General features: G+C 48.4%; 2 protein-coding genes across 2 annotated transcripts in view; both read left to right on the top strand.

Moving 5' to 3' along the window:
* Nucleotides 1-27,065, top strand: part of COX10 (cytochrome c oxidase assembly factor heme A:farnesyltransferase COX10) — a 144,107-nt gene extending 117,042 nt beyond the window's left edge. The window contains exon 8 of the mRNA XM_088176584.1: nt 26,941-27,065. The gene's annotated coding sequence lies outside the window, so the exon portion shown is untranslated. The remainder of the gene's footprint in view (nt 1-26,940) is intronic.
* LOC106862294 (heparan sulfate glucosamine 3-O-sulfotransferase 3B1) lies at nt 971-27,961 on the top strand. Its single transcript, XM_088176586.1, has 2 exons — nt 971-1,560; nt 26,941-27,961. The coding sequence occupies exons 1-2, from the start codon at nt 1,118-1,120 to the stop codon at nt 27,557-27,559; spliced, it is 1,062 nt and encodes a 353-aa protein (XP_088032712.1). The 5' UTR covers nt 971-1,117; the 3' UTR covers nt 27,560-27,961.

Here is a 27,961-nt window from a genome sequence, read left to right as displayed (position 1 = left end):
TAGAAAGGAGGGTCTCACAGCTTTGCAGCAAGGATCTCCTCAGACTGATTGTTGTGTTGGGTTTGGTTTGTGTGTGACTCCCATAATGTAGACTGTGGCAAATCTCACCAGGAAATTTTACAGGTGGAGATTTCAGAAAATACAGCACGACAGAAAGTGCAGCTGATTGAAAAGCCAACTCATCAAAAGAACAGGCAAATTACAGTATCACAGAACAGTTTGGGTTGGAAGGGACCATTAAAGGTCATATAGCCCAGCCCCCTGCCATAGGCAGGGACACCTTCCACTAGACCAGATTGCTCCAAGTCCAATCCATCCTGGCCTTGAATGTTTCCAAGGATGGGACATCCACAGCTTTTCTGGGCAACCTCAGTCAGTGTTCTATCACACTTCCTGTAAAAAACTTCTCCCTAATATCTCATCTAACTCTGTCCTCTGTCAGATTAAAACCATTATGCTTTGACTGTACTAAAAGGTTTGTCCCCACCTATTTTATAATTCCCCCCTTAGTTACGGAAAGATCACAATGAAGTCTCCCTGGAAATCTTGCTATCCAAGTATTTGAGGGTCAGGAGGAGAAAAAAAATTACTGAGATGCCCGCACATCATTATGTCCCCAGTGCCTGACCCGCACCTGGGGATTCCCTGCAGCCGTGGGGGAACAAGGCATGGGAAATCCCAGCCTGGAAGGGGATGTCCAGCACACGGACCCCTAGAGGAGCCGCCCCAGGGCCGCCGAACGGGCCACGGCAACCTCGCCACGGCGGCGGGCGACCAAGCCACCGCCTGGACCGTCTGCCCCACCCCCTGCCCCAGCCATCAGCCAATAGGCGCGTTCGCTCCCCCCTTCGCCCCGCCCCTTATTAATATGCGAAAACCCGTGGCTGTGATAGGCTGAGGACTCCTCCCGCTCCGGGCCCCGCCCCCTGCTCCGCCCCCTGCTGCCTGCGCTGCCGGCGCTGCCGGCGGCGGGAGACGGCGCTGGGCGGGTGGCAGCGCCGGGCACTCCGTGCCGATGGGGCCGTGCTGAGGCTCCGTGGGTGCCCATGAGGCGCCGGGCAGAGCCGAGCCGAGCCGGGCGGGCTCTAGCCATGCATCCCGCTGCGCCCGCGGGCACATGGGGCAGCGCTTGAACCGCTGCCTCGATGTTCCCGTTGCGTTGCCGCCGCTGAGGCGGAGGCTGCTGCTGCTCTTCATCATGCTCTTCCTCTGGCTCTATATGTTCTACTCGTGCGCCGGCTCCTGCGCCGGGCTGACGGCTCGAGGGTCACCCGCGCCGCCCCGCGCCGCCCCGCCGCTGCCCCCGCTGCTGCCGGGAGAGCCGGGCGAGGAGAGCAGCCTGGAGGAGCAGCGGGCAGCGCCCGACGGCGGCAGCCCCATCTCCAGCTTCTTCAACGGCTCCGGCACCAAGCGGCTGCCGCAGGCCATCATCATCGGCGTGAAGAAGGGCGGCACGCGGGCGCTGCTGGAGTTCCTGCGGGTGCACCCCGACGTACGCGCCGTCGGCGCCGAGCCCCACTTCTTCGACCGCAACTACGAGCGAGGACTCGCCTGGTACAGGTACGGGCCGAGCCGGGCCGGGAGCGGCCCCGCGGCGGGACGGGGCTGAGCGGGGTCCCCGCCGTTCTGCGCTCGCCGCCCCGATGCGGGGAAGTGGCCGCACCGGGCTCCGGAGCAGGTTGAGGAGCGCCCGGGGCGAAGAGTAAATGTTCCACTAAATGCTTTCCCCGAAAAACTAGCCCCTCAAAATATAATAAACCCAGAGCGTAACTTACGGTCCCCGTTAGCCCAGACGGCGGCGGGGCGTCTGCAGGTTTTCCGCGAGCCGAACCGTATTTAATCTCTATATAAAGGTTAAATATTAATTTTATATTTTTAAACACTCTTATTCCGCTTCCAGGTCTTTTGCTGGAGCGTATTTTTCCTCTAGCTCAGATGTTGCGGAGGGATGACTGGTGTGTCTCCCGGGTCTGCGCGGGCTGGCAGGCGGTGCGCTCAGCGACCGCGTGTTTGCGGGGTTTTTGACCCGTTTGGGGTTTTTTTGGTACCCATTGGGGTGGGATTTGACCCGCTTTCTCTTTTTTCTTTTCTTTTTTTTTTTTGTGTGTGTGTGTTGGGGAGGCGAGGTGGGGAGGGTTTACCCGTTTTGGAGTTTTTTGACACATTTGGAAGGGGTTTGACCCGTTCCGGGAGCGCTGCCTGGGACCGGCAGGCTCCACGTTCCAGAAAAAAACTTCCTCGCTCGCTGACTGCGTTCAGTCTCCGTTAACTTTCTCCTAGCCCGTAATCATCCCTGGAGCTGACTGATTGCCCGAGGTCGCGATCGCCAGCCCGGCGCTGGACTGCGGGAGCGGTGTGCGGTGTAGTGGGTAACGGGCGCGTCGGGAACGCGATGAACCCTCTGGACTGGGAGAAAATTATAAATTTCTGGCTTACATCCTGTAAGGATGGATGTAACTCTAAGTGATTTTGCGGGGAGCAGCCCGGTCCGGGATGTCTCTGTGCGGGTGGGCTCGGCGGAGCGGAGCGGGCGGCGGTGAGTGCGGAGAGAAGCGCGATCGGACACCGAGCGAGGAGCGACCTCCGTTTCTGTGCCTTTCTCACCCTTTTCCGATTGAAGTTTCTTTATCAGGAGTATTTTGAATATTTTTTTCGACTGAGTGTTTACAGAAATGCTAACAGTGCAGAGATGGAAACTTTGAAGCTAGACGGGAGCTGTGAAGTTACGAATTGTAACCTCTTTGTATGTAGTCTTGAAACTCCCACCCTGCAAGTCCGATTAGGTTTATATCTCTTCCCTTAGTGTTGCCATCCCTGAGCATTTAGTGAAATGAGTGCACGATAAGATCTGATGAGAAGGAAGTAATTTTTGAAAGCTGTTTCGTTTTAGGAAATTCTGTCATCTCGGTAGAGGATGTAGTGTATTGTCCCAAAGCAGCCCAAATGAAGTCTTTTAAAAGTCAGCTGAGTTTAAAAAAGTAATAATCTCGCATTTTGAAGGAGATCTTGCATATAACAGAGCAGAAAGTCTGTCAGGATTTATTAGCAAAATGGTGCTGTATGTGTTGAACTCTGTTTTTAATTAGGCACCTAAATTAGACCATAAAATGGTTGATTAATCTTTTACAAGTAGAAGGTGGAAGGAGAGAATAATGCTTATGATTGAGTTCATCTGTTATCCCAGATGTAGTTGGTGAAAGCCACTATTTAAAGGACACACGTTATTTTTAAGTTTGGAAAACAGGTATTGTTTAACTTCCTAAAGCTTCACCGTATCAGCTGCTAAATATTAAGCAATGCGGGCCCTATCCCTGCAAATACACTGGAGTTTTTCATTAGTATCTTTGCAAAACGGTTGTTGTAGCTGAAATCTGACAAATCTTGAGGTCTGAATGGTGATGCTCTCAAGCAGCAAGAGTAAGTGGTGCTGGAAGTCTTGAAATCAGTCATGTGTGATTCGCCCCGAAGATGGGAGTGTGTCTGGCTGCCTGTGGGACTGGGACCTAGGTTAATTAGGGGGGACTAAATAATGCAGAATACTTGAGGGAGGATGAAAACCCACAGACAAGTTGTTATATATGGTGCATTATTTCTAACATAATTAGAATTAGATGCAGAAGTTTGTTCCTATAAATTTTATCATTAGAAGTCAGATCCTATACAGTAGTAACTCCAAGCTCTTTCTGACTTCAATGAATCTTGACTTCTCAGAACTCCTCAAGAACATGTTTGTTTCTCCCAGACCTAATGAGGCTTTTATTTATTATCTTAGTATCAATAAGGAGATGTGTTTATATTTTCTTGTTAGTGGTTCAGTACAGTTGGATTAAAGGTACTATAAAAGGTGCATGGTGTCAGCATTGTGCAGTGAGCTGGGCAAGCCTCATCTCTGTTTTTCAGATCTTTTGCTCAAATCAACTGTACTTTGGAACTGGAGGAGCTACTGTGTCCTCAACGCCTGACTTTGAAAAGATGAAGATAGAATGTTTGACCCGTGTCTCATTTGAAGTGTATTTTAGCTAACTGGCTACATTTATTTATATTTGTTAGGACTTTTTGTTTAAGTTTTTCCTGCCATCTAAAATCTTATTTTTCAGATTTTCAAGATGCAGAGGCATCAGATTTAATTGTTTAGTTTGGTTAATTCTTCTTTTTGGAGGTGATTGTGATTAATCCTGTTTAACTACTTATTTCTGTCTGAAGTTTTCATCTATCAGAAAAAACTTTAGAAGGAGGGAACACAAACTTCTTCCTTGCTCCATCTTCTGTCAAATGAAATGAAATTTGTTTCCATAGTGTGGAATGCAGAGCACCATCAAGTGGTGCTGAGTATCGTTCCTGAAAAGCAGGGGGAAAACAGGAACAATTAAATGCTTTTTTTTTTTTTTTTTTTTTTTTTTTTTTTTTTGATAGTGAGATAACTAAAATTTGGTGGAAATAACTTCTGTATGCATATTGCAGAGTTTCTTCCCCCATAATGAATACAACATGTTGACTGCTTCTAGTGAAAATATGTAGCATGACAGAGGAGAAATGGGATCCAGCCACTATTGCAAACTAGTTTTTTTAAGTGCCTTGAATTTTTGGGTGGTAGAGAAGTTCCCTCTTTGCAGCAGGAGGGAGTTCAGCTCCACAGCCTGTGTGCATGTGTCTGGCTGAGCAGCCTGCAGGGATGCCGTTGTTCTCTTTGGGGTTTACTGTAGAGCTTGGTGGGGAGGAAAGAAGTGTTTCTTGCAAGCCTAGAAAATCAGTTGTTTAATTTATTTTATTATTTTCTTCATTTGATTCAACAGTGATGCATTTTGAAATGTCCTAGGGACTTGAAAGCCTGTTGTCCTATGATTAATGTTTAAAAAAATGATTGTCATTAGTGTTACATGTTTTGGGTTTTTTAATTCTTTTATTATTATTTTCAGCCCAGTGGGATGTAATGCCCAGTCCCTCCTGCCTTGGGCTGGGCCGTTGCCAGCCCTACTCAACATCTCTGATTTATATTTCAAGTCTGTGGCTCTCTGCTAGGATCCCCTGTGCCGTGGCTGTGCCGCTGTAACTGCGACAGCAGGGCTAGGCTGAGCTCCTCTGCCTCTAGCAATGCACCATGGAGACCTCTCGTCCTTTTTTCTTCTTTTCTCTTATGGAAAATTCTTCAAATGCTGGTGCTTTGTCTTCCCACTACTGCTAAGATGCCTTAATTCATTCTCCTTGCTGAGACTGGGTGATTTGTATCATCAGGATCAGGCCCTGTGGTCTGGTGGTGTGCAATAAACTGTGTCAAACATGCATTTCTTAGACTCCCAGACTGCTTGGACTTAAGCGTGCAAAGTGCTGCTTGACAACAATTCCTAAATTGGAACAAACTTCCTTATTTTTTCCCCATGAGCCTCCTTTTTTTTTCCCCAAGGAATGTGTGGGGTACAACCTGGTGCTTGAGATCAGCCAGGCTGGGAGCAAGGGAAGAATAAGGAAATGATGGTTAAAAATTTGGGGTGAAAGCCCTGATGAACCAAATCTTGAGCAGAGCAGGATTTTGCCCCCGTGTTTGGCCATTCTCTATAATCTCAGCTTTAGTGAAGGTTTAATAGCTGCTGTTTAATTGCCTTCCCAGTGAGGCATGGACTTGGCAGCACAGACAGAACCGTGGTTGGTATCCATTGAGTGTCGCATGGTTTATTGGCCCCAGGAAGTTTGGGAACAGTCCTGGTACTCCCAACTGGACTTTGGGTGCAAATGACTGCATCTGAGCAAAGACTGGTTCCTCCACTGCATTCCTGTGAGTTGTGTTGGGTCAGAACAAACATCTCCTAAGGGACTCCTGTTCTCTGGGAAGGTTTTGCCAAACAACTTTGATACTGAAATTTTCTTTTCTTGATGTGAAAAAACTTTTAAAACTCAACTATTGACCTTGCATTGTGTTGTGCTTAAGGAAGTGGGGACTTTTAATGGTCCCCTCAGAATGTGCATGGAGTTCAGTGCCCCCTTGGCCACTGCATTGGCTCCCTATGATGTATCCTGAGCTGCTGTGTAACTGGGAGGAAAATGGTCCCCCATAAAAAGGGCTAGGCTGCTATAATCAGTCAGCAAGGCCCTTGTGTTTGCATGGGATCATTCCTTTACATCTGGGGAGGGTTGAGTTGTTCAAACAGATGGCAAAGATTATTCGTGTTGCTGGGGTTTCAGTGCACTGCTCTGTTTCAAGCATGTTGCCCGATATGACGCACGTGACAAGTTCTTCCCAGCACGACGCTGGGGGAATGACATTGTCTGTTGTGATCGGGTTTCATGGCCTCACCTGTTGAGCTGCTGAACTTTTCAAAGTTGACCAAGCGTTGGGGGTGACGGATGCGGATGGTGGATCTGCCTGGCTAATCGTGTTAGTGCGGGCCCGTGTGGCCTGCCAGGAGCATTGTGCTCCTTGGCTTGAAAATGATGGGAATGAAAACTCGTGGGCTCAGCTCTGGGTTTGGGATTTATTATTTTTTTCTTTTCAAGTGGGCTATGGCAGGTGTCTGTAACACATACCGAGCGCTGGATATCTCAAGGCACTTTGAGGCAAGGGTTTGTTTTTAAGAGCATCCAGCAAGCCCTGGGTGCAGTGGCTACAGAAACTGTTCAACCACTGTTCTTTGGAGCTGTATTTCCAATCTGCCTGATGATAGGAATGTCCTGTATTCGAACCTTTCTTGCTGAGCTGCTCTATTCACTTGAGCCTGGGTTTGGGGCTATTTACCCATCCCAGCTAGGAAGAAGTCTAATTTAGTGATTATTCAGCATGGGATAGTCATGTCTCCTGTTGGTGTGACCATGGGTGATCAATGGGTTCAGGTGATAATGAATGGGCCAGGGCCATGTGGGATGGGTAACATATGGGTTTAAAGAACAACAAATAGTGGGGCACGTTGTCTCAATGGTGTGAGACAATAGATTAGTGGGTATGGGGCTATCAACTACTACCTGTTGTCACTGTGTGAGGATGGGCTGGAGAGGCTTCTTCCTTGGTTTGTGGGAAATGACTAAGTGCTCTGCTGGGTCCTGACTTGATGCTGATGACTGTACCGGGGCTTGCCCTAACCGTTGCAATTCCAGGTCTTTCAACAGCTTGCTGCGTGTTTATTAGCTTGCAAAAAACACCATGTGCTTTTTAAAGGTGCTCAGCCCAGCAGTAGCCAGAAGGCAATGGAGTAAATGGACTTTATCTTAGCTTTCTTAATGGAAACGAGGGGTCCTGTGATGAAACATACTGATTATCAGCAGGCTGAGAGGAAAGGTGGGGTGAATTCAGGACGGGTGTTTGTGGTGGTGTAATTTTGCCATCAGGGAGTTACTCCCAGTCTGAAGGTGGCAGGAAGGGGTGCAGAGACAAGTAGGGAAGGACATCACATTGTGCCATGAATCAGATGAGGGAGAGAAAAGGCAGTCAGGATCACAGTCCCTCTGTCTCCACCTAGGGAGAGCAGGGTCTGCTTGGCTGGGATGTGCACTGTACCTTAGTCCATTCATAATAGTGATCCAAAGGGGACAATCTCTCCTGGTGCCACGCTGGATTTGAGTGTTCCCCATGCTGGTTTTCCTCTTCGGAATAGCACCAAAGGAGGAGGAAAATGAACTCGGTGATGATGATTTAGCATGTGGTGCCCTTGTGCTGGGAAGGTCCAGAGGTGAGGAGGGACTTCTGGGAGATGTGAGCTGGCTTGCTTGGCTGCTGAACCTTTGTTCCTGGCCCTGTGGCCTCAGCAATCATTCAGAGAAGACCAGAAACTTGGGTGTTTGTGTCTTTAGATAAGGTTGATGGGAATGTTAGAGGAAAACAGGTGTACAGTTGCTGCTGGCAGATCTCACACTGATTTCTGGTAAATGAATAATTCCATTTTTTAAATCTTTCTGTCAAGACATGTAAGCATGGCAGTGCCCTGCCACGTGGTGTCTAGGGAAACTTTATTTAGAGAAAAATAATTCCAGGTTCTGCTAAATGCTTTACATCTGCGTTAACCCCTTGGAAATGCCCTGGAACTAGCCTGCTTCTACAGCCGTTTTGTTTTCCCCTCTCTGTACAGAAAAGGGAGGGAGGGAGGAAGAACTTCTCTACAGAGGAATGGTGTGACCTAGCCCTGGCATCAAGGGAGTCATGGCTCTGTTTGGCAGTAGGTCTGACCCAGAGTTTATTTTTCAGCCTGTCTGGGATGCAGAGCTGCATGGCTGACTGACCCTGCGCCTGATGTGGCTTGTACAATGTCACACATGGAGACCAGCTTTGCTATCCCTGTGCTGATAGATGTCATCCTCCCTTGTCCTGGTCTTCTTGTGAGTGTTGTGCTGATAAAATTCCATAGGTCAGAGCTGTAATTTGGCCAGTCTTCTCTGCTGGTACTAATGGGGATTTCTGTAAATCCACCAAAGTGACTGGTTTGTAATAAAAGTGAGTTGTAACCTTTCCCTGGAACTGGCACAGGCTTTGCATTCCTGCCTGTGCAGCAGGCAGCTCTTCCAGAAGAAAAGGAGAATTATTGTGCACAGGCTTTCATTTTATATGCTAATGTACAATGTTATAGGTGAATATGTGAATTTGATAGACTCTTCCTAAAAGCGAACACAAGGCCAAATCCGGCACTGCCACAAACACAGTCCAACAGTACTGAGTATGACTGTATTCTGCTACACCAATTTCCTTTAAAAAATACACTTCTTCATATGGGAAGTTGGCGTTGATGAGATGAGTCTTCAGCAGCGTATGGTGAAAGACTGAACCAGGTCTCCAAACATGGCTGTGTCTAATGCAGTCCAGAACTCTGCTTAGGGAAGGGCTTCAAGATCAGACCCTCAGTGTGTATCCATGTGACTGCAGAAAACGTCCGACAGAAACAAAAATCTGTTACAATTATTAACTTAAATAAAGTAGCTTGACAAGTTTTATATTAAAGTCCCAAGATTTTAGCCTCTTTTGATTATCAAATGCAAACTTGCATTAAGGCTTGAGAGTCTTGAAACTTGAAAATTTAAAACTTCAAGTATGGGTGAATGGCACAGGGAGGTGTAGGACATCTTTGGAAAAGTCCTCATTTAGTGAAAGGGCAATTGCCCTGGGGTTAAGCTGAAGTAGTATTTCTCATTTGGAGCGGGGTCCAGGGGCTGCAGTGGCTGAGCAGGCTCAGAGCATGGATCCTCCTGTCACTAGGGGGAGGACAAAACCCCAGCATCTTCCTCATAAAGTACTCTGCTGCTTCACTGAGCTATTAAATATTTGTTTAAAAACTGGCAAGGCCTGCAGCTTTGGCAAGACTTCGGTTTGTTTTTCTAAAGGTGTATTAAACTTGGAAGCAAATCAGGAGGTGTTGGAATAAACAGGAGGTGTGTCCCAGCCCTTTTGTCCCAGAGTGGCTTTACATGGTCCTCAGCCGGTTTGTACACAGGGCTGGGAATGCTGCTGCTAAACATGGATTGCTGTGCTGTGCCTTGTGTTTCTGCGTGTTGGAACAAACATGCTGCCTGACACTGAGGTGCTGTGCCTCTGCTCTGAACACCCTGCACTCACCTCTGGTGCCACCTTTAGTGAATTGTGCCGGATCGGAGCCAGTCTGCTGAGTGCCAGGGGCTTCCCATCTTCCAAGGGGGTTGGAATGGAGCAAGCTGGTCTCACCTGGCACCAGTGGGACCGCGGTAGATGTCTGGGTGGCTCTGAGCATCCCTGGGCTCCTGCTCTGACTTTACTATGGCTGGACCAACCAAAGTGAGCTGCAAAAAGTCAGGCAGCCCGGGCATTGCCTCCTGTCGAGGATCTGCTTATAGCAAAGCCCATCTTCCTTTTTCCCAGTGCAGGGCACTGAACTTGTTGCACCTTAACACAGCTTGAAACATCTTTCCCCGCCCCCCCCCCCCCCCCCCCCTTTAATTTCTCTCTTGAGCTGGTCTGGTAACTAATGAGTTTTGGGCTGTCTGCATGGCGTTTGGAAAAGCAGAGGGAATAGCCAATACGGGGTGTTGAGTAGGGAAGGAATCCTTGAGAAGAGATATCAGCCTTGCCAAGGCAGAAGTGGAATAGCCGGTTAGGGTTTCAGCCTGGGTTTGCTGCAAGCCGAGAGGGGCCGGGAGCTGCTGGCTGCTCCGGTAATTACAGGCTGGTGCTGCCCGGGCAGCCAGACACGCAGGAGGAGCCGCCAGCCCCGCGTGGGTGTCCAGGCACACACCGGAGCCTTGGCCGGCTGCCCTGGCTGCACTGCCACTGCTGCCTCCCCTGGAGATGATTTCAAGGTCAAACTGCTCAATGCAGTGTAATAATTAATTAGGCTATATATAAACAGAAAGCTCATGTGGTCCTAAAGTAGATTAAGAGCCTGTGAGTTTCCTCTTCTCTGCCTTCCTCCCCCCAGTCTTCCTGTTCCGGGGTTCCTCTGCGAGTGAGCCCTGCAGTTGGTGCAGGCTCGGCTGTTCCAGCAGGGCTCACAGCTTGGGTTGAGCAGCTGCACAGCTGGGTCAGAGCCTAAAAATTCTAGTGGCAGAAGAAGGCCTACTCTGCCTCACCCAGTTCCCCCATGAAACCCACTGCTGGTGCCGAGGGACAGGGCACATGCCGAGTCTCTGCCTCCCCAGAGTGAATGGCTTTACTCAGGGGTGGTGCTTGAGATGGGAATAGCCCCGCGCTGGGAATAGATGCTGGCATTTGCCTTCAGTAACGGGCATTCCAAAGTTCCTGTTGTTCGAGACTCCGTATAGCAAGAGCTAAGCTGGACAGCTTGTTCCCCGTCATGGGGAAGCTTCAGTGTGGGGTTCAAAACCTCCCCGAAGGCATATTTTTGTGGTATTTGCAGAATGGAGGGGGAAAAATAAGCTGGGCTAGGTTTCCCAGAAGAGCTACAGAAACGTAAGTTTGTAATGAGGCTTGAAACTAAACCCAAATAATTGCTTGACTTATGACTCCTGGGGAGCTGAGGTTTGTATGGTATCAAAATTGATAATGCTCTTTTATTTCTTTTCTCACGTATCTATCTAAAACTAGCCAAAACTGTCTCCAAACGTAAAAATTTAGGGATAACATTTATTTAAGCTCTGTGTTATTTTCAACATAACTGCAGAAACATCTTAGGGAAAATTAAAACTCGGATTTCTTAATCAAGCATAAGTGATTAAGTGCTGTCAAGGCAGTTGGAGAAGGGCAGAGCAGCTTCCAGCTCTTCCAGACCAGCCCAGATTTTACATCAGGGTCATGTACATGCCCTGAACCCATCAGCAAAGTCAGATCCTTGGTATTGCACAGGGAAATTCTTGAAAACCAGAGAGACTCCCACATCCAGCTCTAGGAGCAGTGGGGGAATGAGCATTGTCACTTCCCATGTTTGCTCTGGACCCTCTTCTGCTGCTTCCTGGGCCATGTCCTCAGGCACGTCTGGTTAACTGAAGGCCACCAGCAGCAGTGAGAACTGGGGGAAGAGGTGCCCAGGGTGATGGGCTCCATGGGAGAGGTTGTGTTTTGGTAGTGTAGGTTGTCCATCGTCAGCTCCCTGGTTATCTAAGGCAGAGCTGGCTTTTCTCTCTTTTCAAGCACCAGGCTGCATCTAGTCCAGGGGCTGGAGGCAGAAAGGACTTTGTGACACTCACAGTGGAGTCCCAGATCAGTTCAGCCGGGTCGGAGGGGGTTGGGCTGTCTCTTTGAGAACCCAAGGGTGTAGAGATCAAAGGTGTGGGTGAGTCAATTACAATTCACATTTGGTTCATCCATATGTTTGGGTATTTGAAAGGCTTCAATGGTCACCCATTTTATATCTCTTATGCCCACTGATTTGTTAATCTGACACTTGGTTTCGTCTGAATAATAATGGCCGTCATTCAGAGTCCTCAGTGTTCAGGGAAAAGTCATTTTACTTGTGTTGTGCTCTAAGGCCTTGGCAGACTGGCCCACAGTGCTCTTTATGTACAAGGGCTTGAAGGACTTGGGCATAATTCAACCCCATGACTGGCTCTGGAAGGAAATTGGCTCTGAATGAAAGCAGGGTAGGATGCTGGAGGTTGCTGGTGGGCTTTGGCACATGTAGTTTTGCTCATAAGGTCCTTCCTGGTTGTCACCATAGCCGTGGACCTGCCATCACAGTGTGTGGGGTGTGACGAGATGGCAGGGTTATGCACAAAGACAACCCAAGCCATCAGAAATGGTGAGCAGGCCCTCTTAAATAGTGCCTGAGTGCTCTGGACTAGATCAAATCATTGGTATGGCCATGTGAAGTCTCTAATTATGCGAATACCTTTTTAATGAGAAGCAGTGCTTTGCATCTGTTGTACTTGCAGCAGAGCATCTCCACCAGCTGAGCCTGCTCTTTAAAGAGCTCTTGGCTGGATGTCATTGACTGTTTATGACCATGCCATGATCCCAGGTAATGACTGGACAGAAAGGCAGTCTGCAGACAGACCTGCTCCTTCATGTTTCCCTAATTGGCACCTGTCTCCCTCCTTCACTGGGAATTTCTCTCCTTCCCAAGGCTGGTTTGGTTCCTTCTGCTTTACCCAGAGTCTTGCAGAGTCATTGGGGACCCAGTGATGTGATGGCACCACAAACCTGCAGCCTGATTGCCTCAATGAGCATGCTGGGTTTTTGTCCTGGAAATTAATTGTATTTTCTGTCTTTGATGCTTCATGTGAGGTGTCAAAGGGAGGGAAGAGTCAGGAGATTCATCCTGCTTTGACTAGAGATGTTGGCAGAAAAATAAAATCTCATTCTGGACAAATATTTCACTGCCCTGGTTTGTTTACCATGGAGAGATCTTGGTTTCTATTGCTACTCCTTTATGAGAGCAAATCACAAATCCATTAACAAATGAGTTGAGGTGATAATCTCATTTTGTGTTAAAATGCATTTAGGGATCAGTACTGAGAGGATCACCAGTGTATTAATTTGCCAGGCCTTTTGTTCCAGTGGATGGCAAAATTAGCTCATCTCAATGAGGGCCATGCTGACTGGGCCAGTGCCCAGATTACTGATGGTTCAGGTTGTGGTTGGTGCTACCCCTCCCTTCTGAGAAGGAAGTGGGAGACTTTCAGAAGTTAATTAGATGTCTCAGCTGGGAGTAAAGTCTAAGCCAGTTTTAAATTCTTGACTCACTCAATGAGATGCTGAGGGTAAGGAGCAGCTGGTGAGTACAGGACATGCTTGGTTGGTTGAGCACCCTCCCAGTTTTCGTCTGATGGGTTTGTTCTTCCCTACTGTTACTGGTCACGGGGAAGGTCCTGTGATGGTCAGAGGGGCATCCCCTTCCCTTTACCACAGCTGAGGAGAAACCTCAGTGCTGCACAGTTTCAAGGCTGGTTTGGGTGTTGCTGAAGAAGCAGGTGGAGTTGTGCAGCTGGGGTTTGGCAGCACCTTGTTGGCATTACTTGCCCTGTGGAACATAATCAGGAAGGGCAGAAAAAATGTAGCTTTCTTTTTTTCATTATGAAAATGGAAAGCTGGCTGTTTCTGAGCTGTTGTTTCAAAGGTCTTTGCTGTTCAGATGGTGCTGGATGTCCATTGGATCCCTTCAGCTGCAGAAAGTGAATTCCTGGAGATCCTACATGGCTTTTTTTGAAAAACTGTAGATGTGAATGTGTTTCAAGGTTTGTTTCAAGCCTGGTCTGGCCCTGGCCACTCTGTGAGATCCCTTCCCACATGCAGTGGAAGAGCTAGTGGTCTCTGGTTCAGATGTGACGTGGAAGATGTTCCAGGGCATGTCAGTGCACAGAGGAAAGTGGTGCTGGGTGAATAAAGTGTCCCTGCTGCCTTCCCTGCTTTGTTATGTCCATGGTGAGGAAGAGGAGCAGAAGCAGAGCTACCACCAGTCCTTTTTTGGGGCTCTAACTCAGCACAGCGGTTCAAGCCTGACTTTGGCATGTCTTACCCCAGGGGTAGACAAATTGCTGGGGATACTCCCCCAGCATGGGTTATGATCCAAAGGATGAGAGCTGGGGTATCACTCAGGTCTCCAAAGTTTATCAGGAGGCTTTTTTCTCTAATCCTGGCTGTAAGGACCCAGAGCAGGAAGGCTGGGCTTAATTAGGAGAAATGTGTGTCAGGGTGGCAAACAAAGTCCTTCCTGTGCAAATGCTGGGCCACTCGTGCAGGTGTTTAACAAAAGGCAACATTATCAGTGCAACTCATTACTTTCCCATGCAAGCACACAGATTAGGGCATTTGTTTCTGTGTTGGGGAAAAACACAAAAGACCTCTCAGCAGGTCTGTGATTTATGAACGTTGCATTAGGGGAACATGGTCCTCCTTGTATCTTACTGGAGTGGCTGCTGACTTGTATTTCCTTTTGGGGTTGGCTCTTTGCTCTCTGGGTTTTTTTTCCCCACCTTCCAGCAGAGTTGGAACAGGTAAAATGTGGTGGCTTGGCAGTCCCCCGGAGGAGAGGCAAAGCCTGGGAAGTTCACGTCCTTATAGTGCTCTCCTGGGTAGAAATTTGTGAGGTATTTCTGAGTGTCAGCTGTGGTGCACCAGGGTTGGCCACTCACATTCAGCTGCTTTTTGGTGGCTGCAGAGAGACTGCTGCCACGGTCACTATATGGTTACTTAACCAGAAAGTTAATAATAAATAAATAAATAATAAAGTTAATAAGAGTGTGTGCCATAAAAGTCTATATCCATGTAACTGGCATGGACCCCCATCCTAGAATGGCCCAAACCAGAGGTTGTTTCTCTTGAACTGACTCCTTTTCTGGGAAACTGGGAAAGTTCTCTATTGCAGCATGGCTGCAGAAACAGTGTGGCAGTATGTTGCTGCCATACAGACGGCTGGGGGGGTACAAGATGTGACCATCTCTCCTGCATTGATTACACCAGCTGTGCCCTTTGGGTCCAAATCGAGGTGTACCCTGCTTGCTGGGCTTACCAGCTCCAGCATACAGCAAAACGAGTCCCTGGAGCAGGGCCTGGAACAGGAGGTGCAGTAGGGATGAGGCTGGTGGATGATCCCCTGTGGACTACCTGGGTTAGGAATTCCTCCTGGTGTCCTAGCCAGGGGCAGTAGCCCCAGGGTGCTCTGGTGTCACAGGTTCAATGAGCCAGGAGGATGTTCTGCTCCATGTGCAGTGGTGGGTAGTTGGACCCTTGGATGAGTTTGCTGCTTGGTTTGGGCATCTAGCTCCTGAAAGGAGACAGGACAGGACAGGAGCCAACAGGCTGTACTCTTTCTGCCATACCACCTCTGTGTGCCTCAATACCCACTTCTGCCTCCCCCAAATCCCAGATCCTCACATCTCTGGAGCTTAACCTGATTATACTGCTCCCTTTTCTGCAAAGGAAGCATTTTCCGAGGAGGAAGAGAGATGTCTAGAAGACCTGTGAAGAGCAGTGACTGGGGTGGTTTAATATCTTTAAGAGGATTAGTGCTGTTGCTACAATTAAGAGAGCAAATTGGTGGCTGTGGGAGCTGTTTCAGGCTATGGACTTGATGTACCACCAGTACTGGCTGCTGCTCCTGCCACACTGGTTGTTTGTACCTCAGCCTTGTTGGCAGGGAAGGGGTGAGAGGGGAGGAGAAGGAAGAGGCTGTGGTGTGAGCAGTGGGCATTGGAGTCTCTTGAACATGGCTGTGTGGCTGCTGTGGGGTAAGAAAGCTGACAGCAGGGTGTAGGTTTTGTTTGGAACTGCTGGGAATAGCCCAGTTGTTCTGATGGAGTTGAAGCCAAACCCCTGAGATCAGAGTCTCTGTGTTAGTGTGGACTATGTTAGTCCCACATCCTCTGGTGCAGGAGACCCTCTTGCCACCTGGGTACCATGGGTGTGTTTTGGATATCCCACCAATATGATTTCTTTGTCTGCTTTTAAACCTCTTCCAAGCCTGGCTTCCTTTGCACAGGCCTACTCTGAAGTAGCAAGAGCCTTGCAAGAGCTGTTGGATTTTTGTATTGTTTTATTTGTCTCCACAATTAAGCCAAAACCTCCAGACCTTGACTCTCTTGGGTTTTTTTCTGGACAAGAACATTCTGTGCTTACAGGTGCTGACCCAGTCCAGATGCTGGTTTCAGCTTCCCATGAGGATTGGTGCTACCTAAGTAAAGCTGAGTTCAAGAATTCATATCTCTGATGGAAGGATGTTTTGAACTAGCACTCTTCAAGAGCAGAGCTTTGTCTTGCAATGAATCTGTAAGTGGATCTATCAAATCTTTACATAGTAGGAGGTTAGTACACATAATGTTAACTTTTGACTATAAATTCTTGAGGGAGGAGAAGTTGCTGGTCTTTCTGGTTGCAAAAGAATAAGAGGCAGAGGCAGTCTAGAGAATTTATTTTTTACCAGGAATGAGTTGTAGGCACTGAAATCCCTCTGGATGCCTAAAATTCTTTCTCTTTCCTCCCTTTCAGACTATTGTTGTCTATTTAATTTATTGAGAAAAATGTTGCCACAGCTTTGCAATAAACTCTTGCACGTTGTGATAGTAATCTTGGCTTATTACAAGCCTGCAAATGGTGCACTCTGGAGTAGTTGCTTATTTCCCAGATCGAGCAGAGGTGAGCTGCCTCTTTCTGGTGGAAGTGCTGGGACTCACACTGGTGGCCTTCAGGTGCCAGAAGAGGGGGAAGAGGGTTGCACTGGTGAGGCCCTCCTGCAGGGATAGATTCCAGTTAAACACTCCAGGGAGTGTGCGAAGAGGTGTCACGGAGCAGGAATAAAACACAGGTTGGTGTAGACAGTTGGTGTCTGCACAGTTGGTGCTGCAATCTGCTGATAAAGGGGCTTTAGTCCCAGTTTGCCAGTTAGCTCAGTCATATTTCCTGCTGAGTTCAGGGGATTTCCCCCCCTTAAATCATGAGTTTCACAGACCTTCCCTCTCCCTGCTCTGCTTTTAAACAAAACCAGTCTTTTTGTCCTCTTTGGGAGGAAATGGAGACAGATTAGAGTAATCTCACATGACTTGACCAGTGGGCAGCACAGCCCAGTGATGCTGGGCAATATTCTAAAGAACTCACCCATAAACAGCAATTAGCTTTTAATTGTGGCACTGCCGCCTGCCCGGGGCCGCAGGAACAGCACCGGGCACTCTTTGTGGCTGGAGCGGCACCAGGGGGGACCCTGGGCCATGAAAGGGGAGCGGCGGTGACCGACAGGAGTAAGATGCTCATTTCAGCCCCACCCCCTTACTGCGCTCAAAAGCTCTTATTTTCAGAGCAAAGCACTATTGAAGCGTCGGGACAATGGAGCCCAAATCCTACTGGGGGAAGGGAGATGCTGGCAATTGCATCTTTTGTTGCTGTTCCTTCTTTACTTGCCTATAGCCTCCCCCATCCCACCCCTCCAAGAAATCCACATAGATGCTCGCTAGATGATAATGCAATCACTTTCTTGGGACCTTGCTAATAGGATTATAATTATTACTGGAGATGAACTGGAGTGAATAGAGTATTTACTATTTCATCTTAAATTATTGTAAATCCCTCCAAAGCAGCCCTTTGATATGTAAAGTGCTGTCCTCTCCCCCCAGTGAAGGTAATTATTTAGTGGAAGTTCAGAGCTTTTAAGTATGGTGGGGAGTAGAAAGAGGCTTCCGTGTTTACATAAAGAGAAGAGGAGGGCTTGTGTAATGAGCTAGGGACATTGATGAATATCTCGCCTGGCTCCAGCAAAGGAGGAGGGAAAGTTCTTGCTTAGCAGTTGTAACATCTCACACTGTTGCTTGGGGAAGAGGTGAAAAAATAATTGGAAATTTGGCCCTTCCTAATCCAAAGAAAGCTCCACATCCCTGCAGCCTGTGTTCAGTTGGTGCATGATCTACCCAGTGACAGTGGCAACATTCTGAGTTTGTTCTGTAGGGCTGGAGGCATCTCTTTTTGAGGAATGACCAAGCAGCCTGGGAGTCTTCAGCCTGGCAAAGAGATTTCCTGGGGGAAGGTATGGTACTTGCTAGACTTGGAGCTCGGCTGGAGATGCAGGGAGGGGTGGGCCGGTGTGATTGTGCAAGGACTGGGGCTATGGTGCAAGGGCAGGGGCTGGTGAAAATGGATAAAACAAGGAGCCTTGACTTGGATAGGCTGTGCATGTGGAGGTTCAGGAGGAATTGTAGAATGTCCTGGATTGGAAGGGACCTTGAATATCCCCTCATATCACCCCCTGCAGCGTTACCACCCACTAGAGCAGATTTCTCAGGGCCCCATCCAACATGGCCTTGAACACTTACAGGAATGGGTCAGGCACCTAGACAAGGGGCTGGAAGAGAGATTGACTGAGAATTACTAGGTGGACTCAGTGTGTCAGACAAAAGGCGGCCTCTGGAGCTGAGTTTGGATCAGGCTGGGAAAGCAGTGGGGGACAGCATGCTGCTTGCTCCATTCTTGCTCTGCCCTTTCCCTCCTCTGGCCAGGGCTGGAGATCCCCAGGCCACAGGAGAGGAGAGGGCCACAAGGAGAGAAATGCACCCTGTGGACACATTCATGTGGGAGTCTGCAGGGGAGGATGCTCTTCTCCCAAGTTTCCAGGGTGGTCTCAGCTCCTTGAACCCTTTCTCCCAGAGGCTGCCCTGCATGGAGCATGAGCTCAGGTAGGAAGGGGGATTGCTCCAATCAGCCACCTCCAAGACCACCTTTATGCCTTTGCATTCAGTGCCAAGGAATGGGCATGTCTCAGGAGTGATGGCAGCATCACCCACCAGCCTCCCAGGAGTCGTTGTGGATCCTGGGCTTCTCTATTGTGCTTCCCAGTGGAAGCATAAGCCTGTCCTGTGCAGACAAGACTCCCACTAAGTGTTTCTGCTGAACTATTCCTCCCCTATAGGTTGTGGCTATATGGTACACCATATATGGCACTTTGATACAGAAGGCAGCAGCCCTGCGAGGGATAGCATGTTATATCTTGGTTATGAGACTGCTTCTAATTAACCCATTTGATCTCATGCAGTAGGGGAGGTATTTGGGTGAGATGTGTTTTGGTTGGCACAGGGTGGGAGGCTGCCTTTGCGGCAGGGGCTGGTGGAGCTCATTACACCCATTGCTGTTCCCAGAGGCACAAAATCTCCATGGATCAGGCCCTGCTTTGTACAGGTTGGTGCTTGGATGCTGCTGCAAACTGTCTGTTCAGGTCTGTGGCTGGGTTAGCTCCCCATGTCCCAGCATAGAGAGGGTCAAGACTGTGGTGGCTCCGAGTTCTGATTTGAATGCAGTGTCTTTTGAAGAGGTGGACAGAGTCTTTTATAAAAAAAACCCCCGAACTCTAAACCCTGGTATTTGCAGCAGTGTGTTGCCCCCTGCTTGGGGTACTGCTTGCTTTGATTTGCCAGGGCTGTTTGGTGTGTCCTGGCTGTGCCACGTGGAGTGGGGACCAAAGGGCCATCCGCCACTGCCCCACATCTCCCCACTCCCCAAACCTTGGTTGGGGCTTTTTATCCACATCAAAGGAGCTTAGATCAGACTCTACAGCTATACCTGAGCCTGTTCCTGTGGGCTACATGGTGATGCCACCTGTGGCCACTGGCTCTTTTGTCCCACTGAAGTCCCAGAGCATCTTCATGTAGGGTACTCATCACACATCATTGCCATCCTCTCCCTCCTTTAATCCCCAAAAATTCCCCAAAAAGTGAAGGGCACCTAGATGATTTGGAGCCAGTGAGCAAGGAGGGTGGGAAAAACATTAATTTCAGGCCAACATATTTTTTTCCTCCTTTCCCTCCTCCTTCACCTACTCCTTCCTCACCCTCAAAGTTCATTAAATCCCATCATCTGGTTTGTGTAATCGTTGTGGCGAGTGTTTGATGGAGCTGGATAGGGTTACATCCATTTCAAAAAGGCCGAGGCTGGTTCCCAGCCATTCCCTTTTATTGTTGTATAATTTGCCAACCCAAACAACAGACTCCTGCTTGAGACAAAGGCACACATGTTGCTCTTACCACTGGTCATAAAAAGAGGAGAGATGGCCTGCTACTGTACAGGTCTGTGGTGCAGCAGCAGCTGAAGCCAAGGAAAATTTTGGTAAGATGATGTATCAAATAATAAAGCAGCAAGCACTCACACCCCAAAGAAGAATTTTCTATTGCTTCTTCTCTCTCTATTTCTTCCTCTTCCTTCTTCTCCCTCATTCCCTCATCCCATTGCTGCCACCAGAAAGCAGAGTCAAAGCCAAGAAGGTAATTTTGAAGCCAGTTGACCTCTGTGCAGGTGGCAGGGTTGTGATGCAATTAAAACTCTTTATTACTTTAACAGTCTTTCCCTGAGCTGGTCAGGTTCTTGCTTTTAAGGAGTATTGCTGGGATTCAATGGTTTTGTGATCAGCCATGCAGGGAAAAGGGCCTGGTAGGGTTGGAATGGGACCAGTGTGGTGGCCTTGGGAGCTGAACTGGTGATGCTTTGGGGTTTTGACTACCAGAGCATCTCTGAGCTCTTGCTCATGGTCAGGTGCCGGTATGGGGCTACAGCTGTGTGGTTTTAATCCAGCCCCTGGCAGCTCTTACCAGCACTGTACATTTTTCCCAGTTTCTGATGACAACATGCTGCCTCAGAAACTGGGAACAACTGGATATCACCTTGGCAGAGGGGATGAGCTGTAGGGCAAAGCTACCACCAATGGAGGGACCACTCCATTCTTCTCTGGGTGCCTACAGCTCTTTTTCAAGATATTAGAATTGGCTCACATGGTCTAAATTTATTTATTGAGACAGGGAGGAGAGAAAAGGCAGAGAAGCAGCAAGAATCAGAGTGAGAATTGGCTGTTGGAGTAAAGCCCTCCTTAAAAATGTGTGACTTAAGGTGACAGATGGACAGATAGAATGTGGTGTGAAATGAGCCCTTTGGCTTTGGTGGGATCCTGGCTGGAGCAAAGCTGAACAGGACCATGCTGGGATGGGAACAGGGTACCAAACTGCCTCTGGGACAGGGACAAGACAGAGGGAGATGCAGCAGACTGGAAAGCATAAACTTCTGAGGTGATGCAGCTTTAATCTCTCTCATCGTCTGCACTTGGTTCTCAGAGCTTTTCCAAGCAGGCATCTCTGGTCCCCTTTGCTTTTCAACCTGTAAATTAAAAATGCAGCAAAAATCTTAAATTCATCATGTGCATTAAGTTGTGCCGTGTTCTGGGTTGTTCTGGCTGTACTTTAGCTTGGTGTCATCGTGGCTTTTCAAACCCTCTGTCATTACTCTGGAGGCTAAAAGATCTGTTTTCCTCTAGGATGGGAGAAGAACTTTGGTGTTACCTTTTGTATTTCTATTCACCTTCTTACCATAACTTTACAATCTAATTTATGCAGTTTCTTGGACAGCCTCTTGGGAGAATTGGGGAGGCACTTTCCCCAGAACAAAATCAGATTGTCAAAATTTGGTTTTCTGAAAAGGAATCACATTTTGTCTTCTTGAAACATCAGTGAGGAACAGGGTAGAAACTGACCAGAAATAGGTTGGGTACTTTGTGTGTGCAGTGCTGGGTTGCAAAACAAACAGTGCTGGGTTACAGACCTGAATTTGGCATGAATGTGGCTGATGTTCAAAGTAGTTTGACTTGCTTTTCTTCCCATTTCCCATATTTTCCTTGCTTCTAGGGAACAGCTGTGGAGGAAAAGTCTAGAAATTCTGCACTAAAGGTGGTTCTTACTGTATTTGCTGACAGAGCTGCTGTGGGGACTGCTGTAAGTGCTCCCCAACCTGCATCTCCTAGCTCCATCCAGGTGCTGTGGTGTTTTATCCTGACCATAACAGCACTTCTCTTGCTTTTTCAACACCCCTTACACAGCTGTCCATCTCCTCCAGGAGAGTTTTGTCATCTTTTGCCTAGGGAAACTGAGGAAGCACAGAGGATTGAGGAAGTGTGGTGCTGTGGAACAGAGGTGTTTGAGACTGGAAGGTGCCATTGCTGCAGCTGCATCACAGGACAACCCAATTTTAAGACTTACCTGTGGGACTCATTACTTGAATTTGTTGGAGCAGGTGGAACATCTCCCAGAGTGGTGCTGGGTAGGAATATATCCAGCATGAAACCTTCCTCGGAAAGGAAAGCTCATCTGCTCAGCCCTGGGGCTTCTGTTGGGCAGCAGGACACCTGAGTGTGCTGGGTTAGGCTGGGCAGCCTGCCAGTGACCCCTGCCATGGGCAGACCCTTGTGTCTGCAGCCCCCAGGTTCATCCTGCCATGGGCTCCAGGCTGCAGCAGAGTGGGAGGGTTTATCCCAGCAGCTGTTTGCCGTGGCAGGAGGTGCCTGGGGAGACCAACAGACATCCCCAGGGATAAAACCAGACACCACTGCTGTGTTCTGCCCTGCTTGGTCTGTCCTACCTGTCGCAAATAAAGCAGCAACAGGTTGTGGGGGTCCCCTCGCCCCCCTGGCCTGTTCCTTCTTGAGAAGTAGCAGCAGATTAGCCTGGAGCCCCTCTGTGCAGACAAAAGCTGCCACAAAGGGCATTAGGCTTCAGGATTGGATTACCGTGCGGCCACCTGTCATCCCCACTTTGTAAATTCATCTCACTCTGGGTCCGGTTTTCACATTGGAGATGTTTGCGCTTAAAAAACCCCGTAAAATGCCCTGCCCAGTGCCTCTCCAAGCAACAGCCTGGATGAGTTCATCTTAGTATCCCTTCTTATTCCAGGTTTCAGAGCTGTGTGGGGCTGGGGATTAGGGCTGTTCGAATGAAGAGAACCTTTATTACATTAGTTTAAGTGGTTAATAGGTAAAGTAGGCCAATCCATCTTTAGACTAAGCCTATCACTTTGCCTATGAAGGGTGCAGGCTTCACCGAGGAAATGCTCATTAAAGGAAAAGCTTTTCCTCTGTCCCTCTTGACATGTTAATAGCTCAGGGCTAGGGGTTTGCTCTTTGCTTGTGCAAAGTTCATAGATGTGCAAAATTCATAGGTGTGCTCACACAGCAACTTCCTGCCTTCACTGGGACCCAGTTGCTGGCAGCTCTGCCCTAGTCAGCAGTGCTGAGCCCCACTAGTGCTTTGTTGGCTGGGCTGGATGGGGAATAAATGATACTGGGAGTCTGCTGGTGCTCCTCATCCTCATTTCCTTCTTCCATGCTCAATAAGCAGGTGCCTCATCCCTTCCCAAGCAGGGAAGTGGGGATGGAGTTCAAATGACAGGTAGAGGCAGTGCTTTGGTGCTGGGACTCTCTGCTGTGGGATGTTCTCAAGGCCAGAAGTATTCGTGGGTTTGAAAGGATTAGACAGTTCATAGTTGCTATGAAATGGGATGATTGGGATGCAGATGCTGTCTCCAGAGGTCTTTGAACTCCAGGTTGCCAGAAGGCAGGAGGATAACAAGGCAGAAGGGATGGCTTGCCAAGGTTTTCATGCTGTATTTTCTACTACAGTTTCTGCTCTATGGCCCTCAATGGTGTTTCTATCCAGCCCTGGGGCTCAGCTAAGTTCCCTGTTCTTTCCCACAGCCTGATTCCTTCTGTCATCTCCCTTTGCTTTCCCATATGGACAGCAGTGGTAGCTGCACCTCTGCCTTTCTCACCTTGTGTCAGACAGTGCTAGCAGGAGCTGCCCGTGTCTCTGTGGCGCCTGTGAATCCTCCATGGAAACAGAGGCTCCACAGCAGTCACAAGCTGCCCCAGGCTGATCTGTATCCATATCTGAGCTGAAAGTGGGTTTCTGCTGGACCCTACTTCTTTCTTCCAAAGGGGCTGCACCCTGCCAGGGCATCGTGGCTTCTCGCCATCACAGCTCCTCTTTCCTCTCCCAAAGCAGCAGCTGTAGTTTAGCATGTCCCTTGCTGTCTTGGAGCCCCAGGAGCAGGGTCTGGATCTGGTCCTCCTTCCTCCAAAACCTATGGCCAGTGTTGTGTTGTGTTGGAGCTGGGCCAAGTTGCCCTTCTCTGGCTGTGGCTTGAATGGAAATAAATTCTTCTTGGTGATTTTTCCACCACTGTGAGTTCAGACCAGCCAATGTACCAGTTCCTTCTGTCCCTGAGGCTCTACTGTCTCTGGCTGCCAGCCTGATGGATAGTGCCTCTGTGGGAGATTATGGAAACCATGGGAAAGTTCCTCACAGCTGACATGCCCATGCAATAAAATTTTGCTTTCCTGGATGTGGTGTTGTCAGAGGTTCAAACCACATCTGTGGGCCACAATATTCACTTACAGCCATCTGCCTTTCATGCAGCCACTTTACAAACAAAGCAGAGTCTCAGACAATCTTGAGGGTCTTAGTTTTGGGCTATGCCTGGCACCTATGTGTGTACAGTGAAGGTAGAGCAGGAGCAAGGGCTTGAGGGCTGTTTTTGGTGTATCCAGGTCTCGTACATGGCTTGAAGGCTCGGTTTCTACCTCTGCTCACCTCAGCCTGTGTTGGCCAACCTGAGTAGGTGTGCGAATGTGCCTTGTTCTCCTTTGCTTGCTCTGATGGGTCACCAGCAAAATGTTCTTAAATTGCCAAGAACTCAGGCCCTCTCCAAAAATAGCAATCTGGGAGTTTAGACTTGCCCAGAACTGAGTGCTTTCAGCCACAATTGCAGTGTGGGTCCAGGAGGTGAACTGCACTGCAAAGAGACTGACACCAGGCCAATGGATGCCTCTTAGGTAAAGAGTTACTCCCTGCTTTCTTCCACTTATGGTGTGCTCTTCTGCATTTGCTGAAATGCTAATTAGGAACCTGTGTTTCCCAACTGGATCAACTGACTTGGCACTCCATCCCCAGCAATTTCCTCCTGTTTAACAGCCAGCCCTACCCAATGCCTTTCTTGTGCAAAGAGGAGAAAAATAAACTTTGCATCATTCCCATGAGACTGATAAACACTGGCTGTAGTAGTCCTGGAGGAGACATCAGTCCCAAAATGCAGGGCCCCATACAATCAGCAATCCAATGAACCTGACCTAAAGCTGAAGGGCTTCAGTGCAGTGTGGGCAACCTGAGAATGTTTTGGGAAGTTTTCTCCTCTCTAGGCAGGTTCCAGACCATTAGGGAATTCATGGGTGTAAAACAACCTCTTAAATCAAGCTGAAAAGCAGTTGGTGGCCAGTGCAGGATGTTGAACTTGGGTTTAATGTGGTCATTAAAGGAGACATCACTTAATGAGAAAATGTCAAAATCTACATCAGCCCACGACAAATGTAAGAGTTGCTCTGAGCATTATTGACTGGCCCTATTCTGTGACAGCATTATGGGATTGCAGAGTCGGACAGAAAGTCGAAGGATTAGTCAGAGTTTTATTCTGTTTGCTGTTTTTGGCACACACGCTGGCTCCTGCCTTCCAGAAGCTCTCACATCCGAGGTATCTGGTAGACCAGCATGATTTTTATCTGCATGTGTAACTCCACTTGTGTGGACTTGAAATCTCAGCCTTCAGGGCTGCTGCCCTCTCTGGCCATGACTGGAGGTTTCCATAAGCTGATATCCTCTTCTGCCACAGTCCAGCTTGTTCATCACCACTTCTCCCACAGTGCCATGCAGATCTGGCACAGGGACTGTCTCCCACCTTGGGCCTATGGAGAAGGGGCTTTATGGGCAGCCTCTAGGCACAGCTCACAGGGAGGATGGAGGTGCAGCCACTGCGTGCCCCTTGCCAGTAAACACATTGCACAAAGGTAATGACAGAAGCTGATGAAATAAAATATCAGGTATAGTGTGAGCTCACGAATAATTGCATAAATTACTAGCGACCAAATTTCATAATAGGCATGGGATGATTTTTGGTGCATACAGACCTCTCATTCTTGGATCCCCTGTTATTTGCCCTCAGAACAGACTGGTCAGTTTTCTTCCCTTGAGTTTTTAATCAGGGCAACCATTGGCTTTAGCAAAAATTATCAGTGGCTGTTTTAATTGCAAGAGCCCTTGCTGGGGAAGCATAAAAGCAGTGAGGGAGGAGTTGACTGTTGGGAACAGCCTCTATGCAGTGTCGTATGGCTGAGGGAAGCACAGCTTCAGGCTTGCAGATCACACACTGGCTGCTTATTTCTCTGTGCTGGGTGGATGCTTTGAAAACTTGATTAAGTTTTATGGCTTTAATTTCGTGCCTGACTCCCCTTTTGCCTTTTCTTTTCAACTGTCTTGCAACCCAGAGCAAATCAGTCCATTTGGGCTGTAAAGGGAAAGAAGTGGCAAACAGTCTAAAATATTTTAGCTTGCCTAGTGAATGATAGGAAAAAAATTACTCTTTCTGCTTTATGCCACTTCCATCATTTCTGCAAGCTCCCTACTCTTTCCCCGTGTAGTTAATTAGAAATAGCCAGGGAATAAGGTGGAATTGCTTAAAGCTTTAAGTTTTAAAGTACTTTGTGAAGGTATATCCTGCCCGTGCACTAAGATTGTGTTCTCCACAGTTGTATCCCATATCCTGACTTGCTGTAACCTGTGGCGCAGTGCTGGGTTGGGGTTGTCCTCACTGTCTACTGGGCTGGGATGTGCTGAAGATGCCATGGGCAGCTCTTGAGGCCCTTTCTAGTTCACGTGAGGAAACAAGTGATAGGGCAGTAAGGCAGGGGGTGAAACTGGGTGCAAGAGGACACCTGTGAGTGAAGTCGTGCTGTTGGCAAGCCAGAGAAAAACTGCACCCTCTTGCCTGAGCTGGGAAAAGTTTTGCATTTGGGATGCTGAGGGAAAGTGAGATGGACATGCTCTAGTGATCTCCTGCTTTTATGCAGTACCATCCTCTCATTCCCATAGGGAAATGAGCTCTAGATTGGGGCTGAGGTCTCAGTGGTGTTGACATGAGCTAGAACAGCCCCCTGGTGCAGCTCAGGACCCATCCTGACCAGTCTAGAGCTAGTGTGGTACATGCAGCCATGGTCCAGGTGCAGAGTGTAGCTCAGCTAATCCACTCACAGATAACTGGGGGATTACTCAGCTGGATTTCTAATACAATGGCCTTTGATAATAATCTCCCCCTCCCCAAATCCCTAAATCAATGGGAAATTAATTTCTCTGTATGATCTAAATAGCCTGTGAAGGCATTTTAGGGAGAATTCTTGTGTATCTATGTGTGAACATACATGTAAATGCATATGGATATTTTTGTTCTTTTTCCTTGCCCTTCTGACCCATGTTTGTATGTTCTGCTGGCAGGGACCTGATGCCCAGGACACTGGAGGGACAGATCACCATGGAGAAGACCCCCAGCTACTTTGTCACCAAGGAGGCCCCAGCCCGCATCTCCTCCATGTCCAAGGGCACCAAGCTGATCGTGGTGGTGCGGGACCCCGTGACCAGAGCCATCTCAGACTACACCCAGACGCTCTCCAAGAAGCCTGACATCCCCACCTTCGAGAGCCTGACCTTCAAAAACAGGACTACAGGCCTGATTGACACCTCGTGGAGCGCCATCCAGATTGGCATCTACGCCAAGCACCTGGAGAACTGGCTCCTCTACTTCCCCATCGGGCAGATCCTCTTTGTCAGCGGGGAGAGGCTGATCACTGATCCTGCAGGGGAGCTGGGCAGGGTCCAGGACTTTCTGGGCCTCAAAAGGATCATCACTGACAAACACTTCTACTTTAACAAAACCAAGGGCTTCCCGTGCCTGAAGAAGGCAGAGGGTAGCAGCAAACCCCACTGCCTGGGGAAGACGAAAGGCAGGACCCACCCTGACATCGACCAGGAGGTGGTGCAGAGGCTGCGGGACTTCTACCGGCCCTTCAACATGAAGTTCTACCAGATGACAGGCCAGGACTTTGGCTGGGACTGAGGCTGGCATGGGAAAGTCCCCTGTCATTACTTGCCCAGCACGGTTTGCTTATATACAGAGATATATATGTATGTAAAATGTACAGAAATCTATTTTATAATAATTTATTTTTAATTCCTAAGCAATTAATTCACTAAGCTGCCTAACCGCACTGGCTAGAATGGTAGCCTGTAACCTGTTTAACATTCCACAGTGTTTAATTCTAATGTCTCTCCTTTCCTTGGTTTTCTCCCCCCTTCTGCTTTCTCTTTGGTTTGCTTTGTAACAGACAGTGCTTCCACTTTTCCTAAACAGAATTTGTATCTAAAAATCAAAAGAAACAAGGGAGGGAAAGGAGGGAGGGAAAGCACAAGTTTATTTTTGTTACGGGTATCTGGCCTTTATAAACACTTGCTTTCCCTA

The sequence above is a fragment of the Sturnus vulgaris genome, chromosome 20 (assembly GCF_052056855.1).
Source record: "Sturnus vulgaris isolate bStuVul1 chromosome 20, bStuVul1.hap1, whole genome shotgun sequence".
Lineage (NCBI taxonomy): Eukaryota > Metazoa > Chordata > Aves > Passeriformes > Sturnidae > Sturnus > Sturnus vulgaris.
This window is presented reverse-complemented; position numbering and strand designations above follow the sequence as displayed.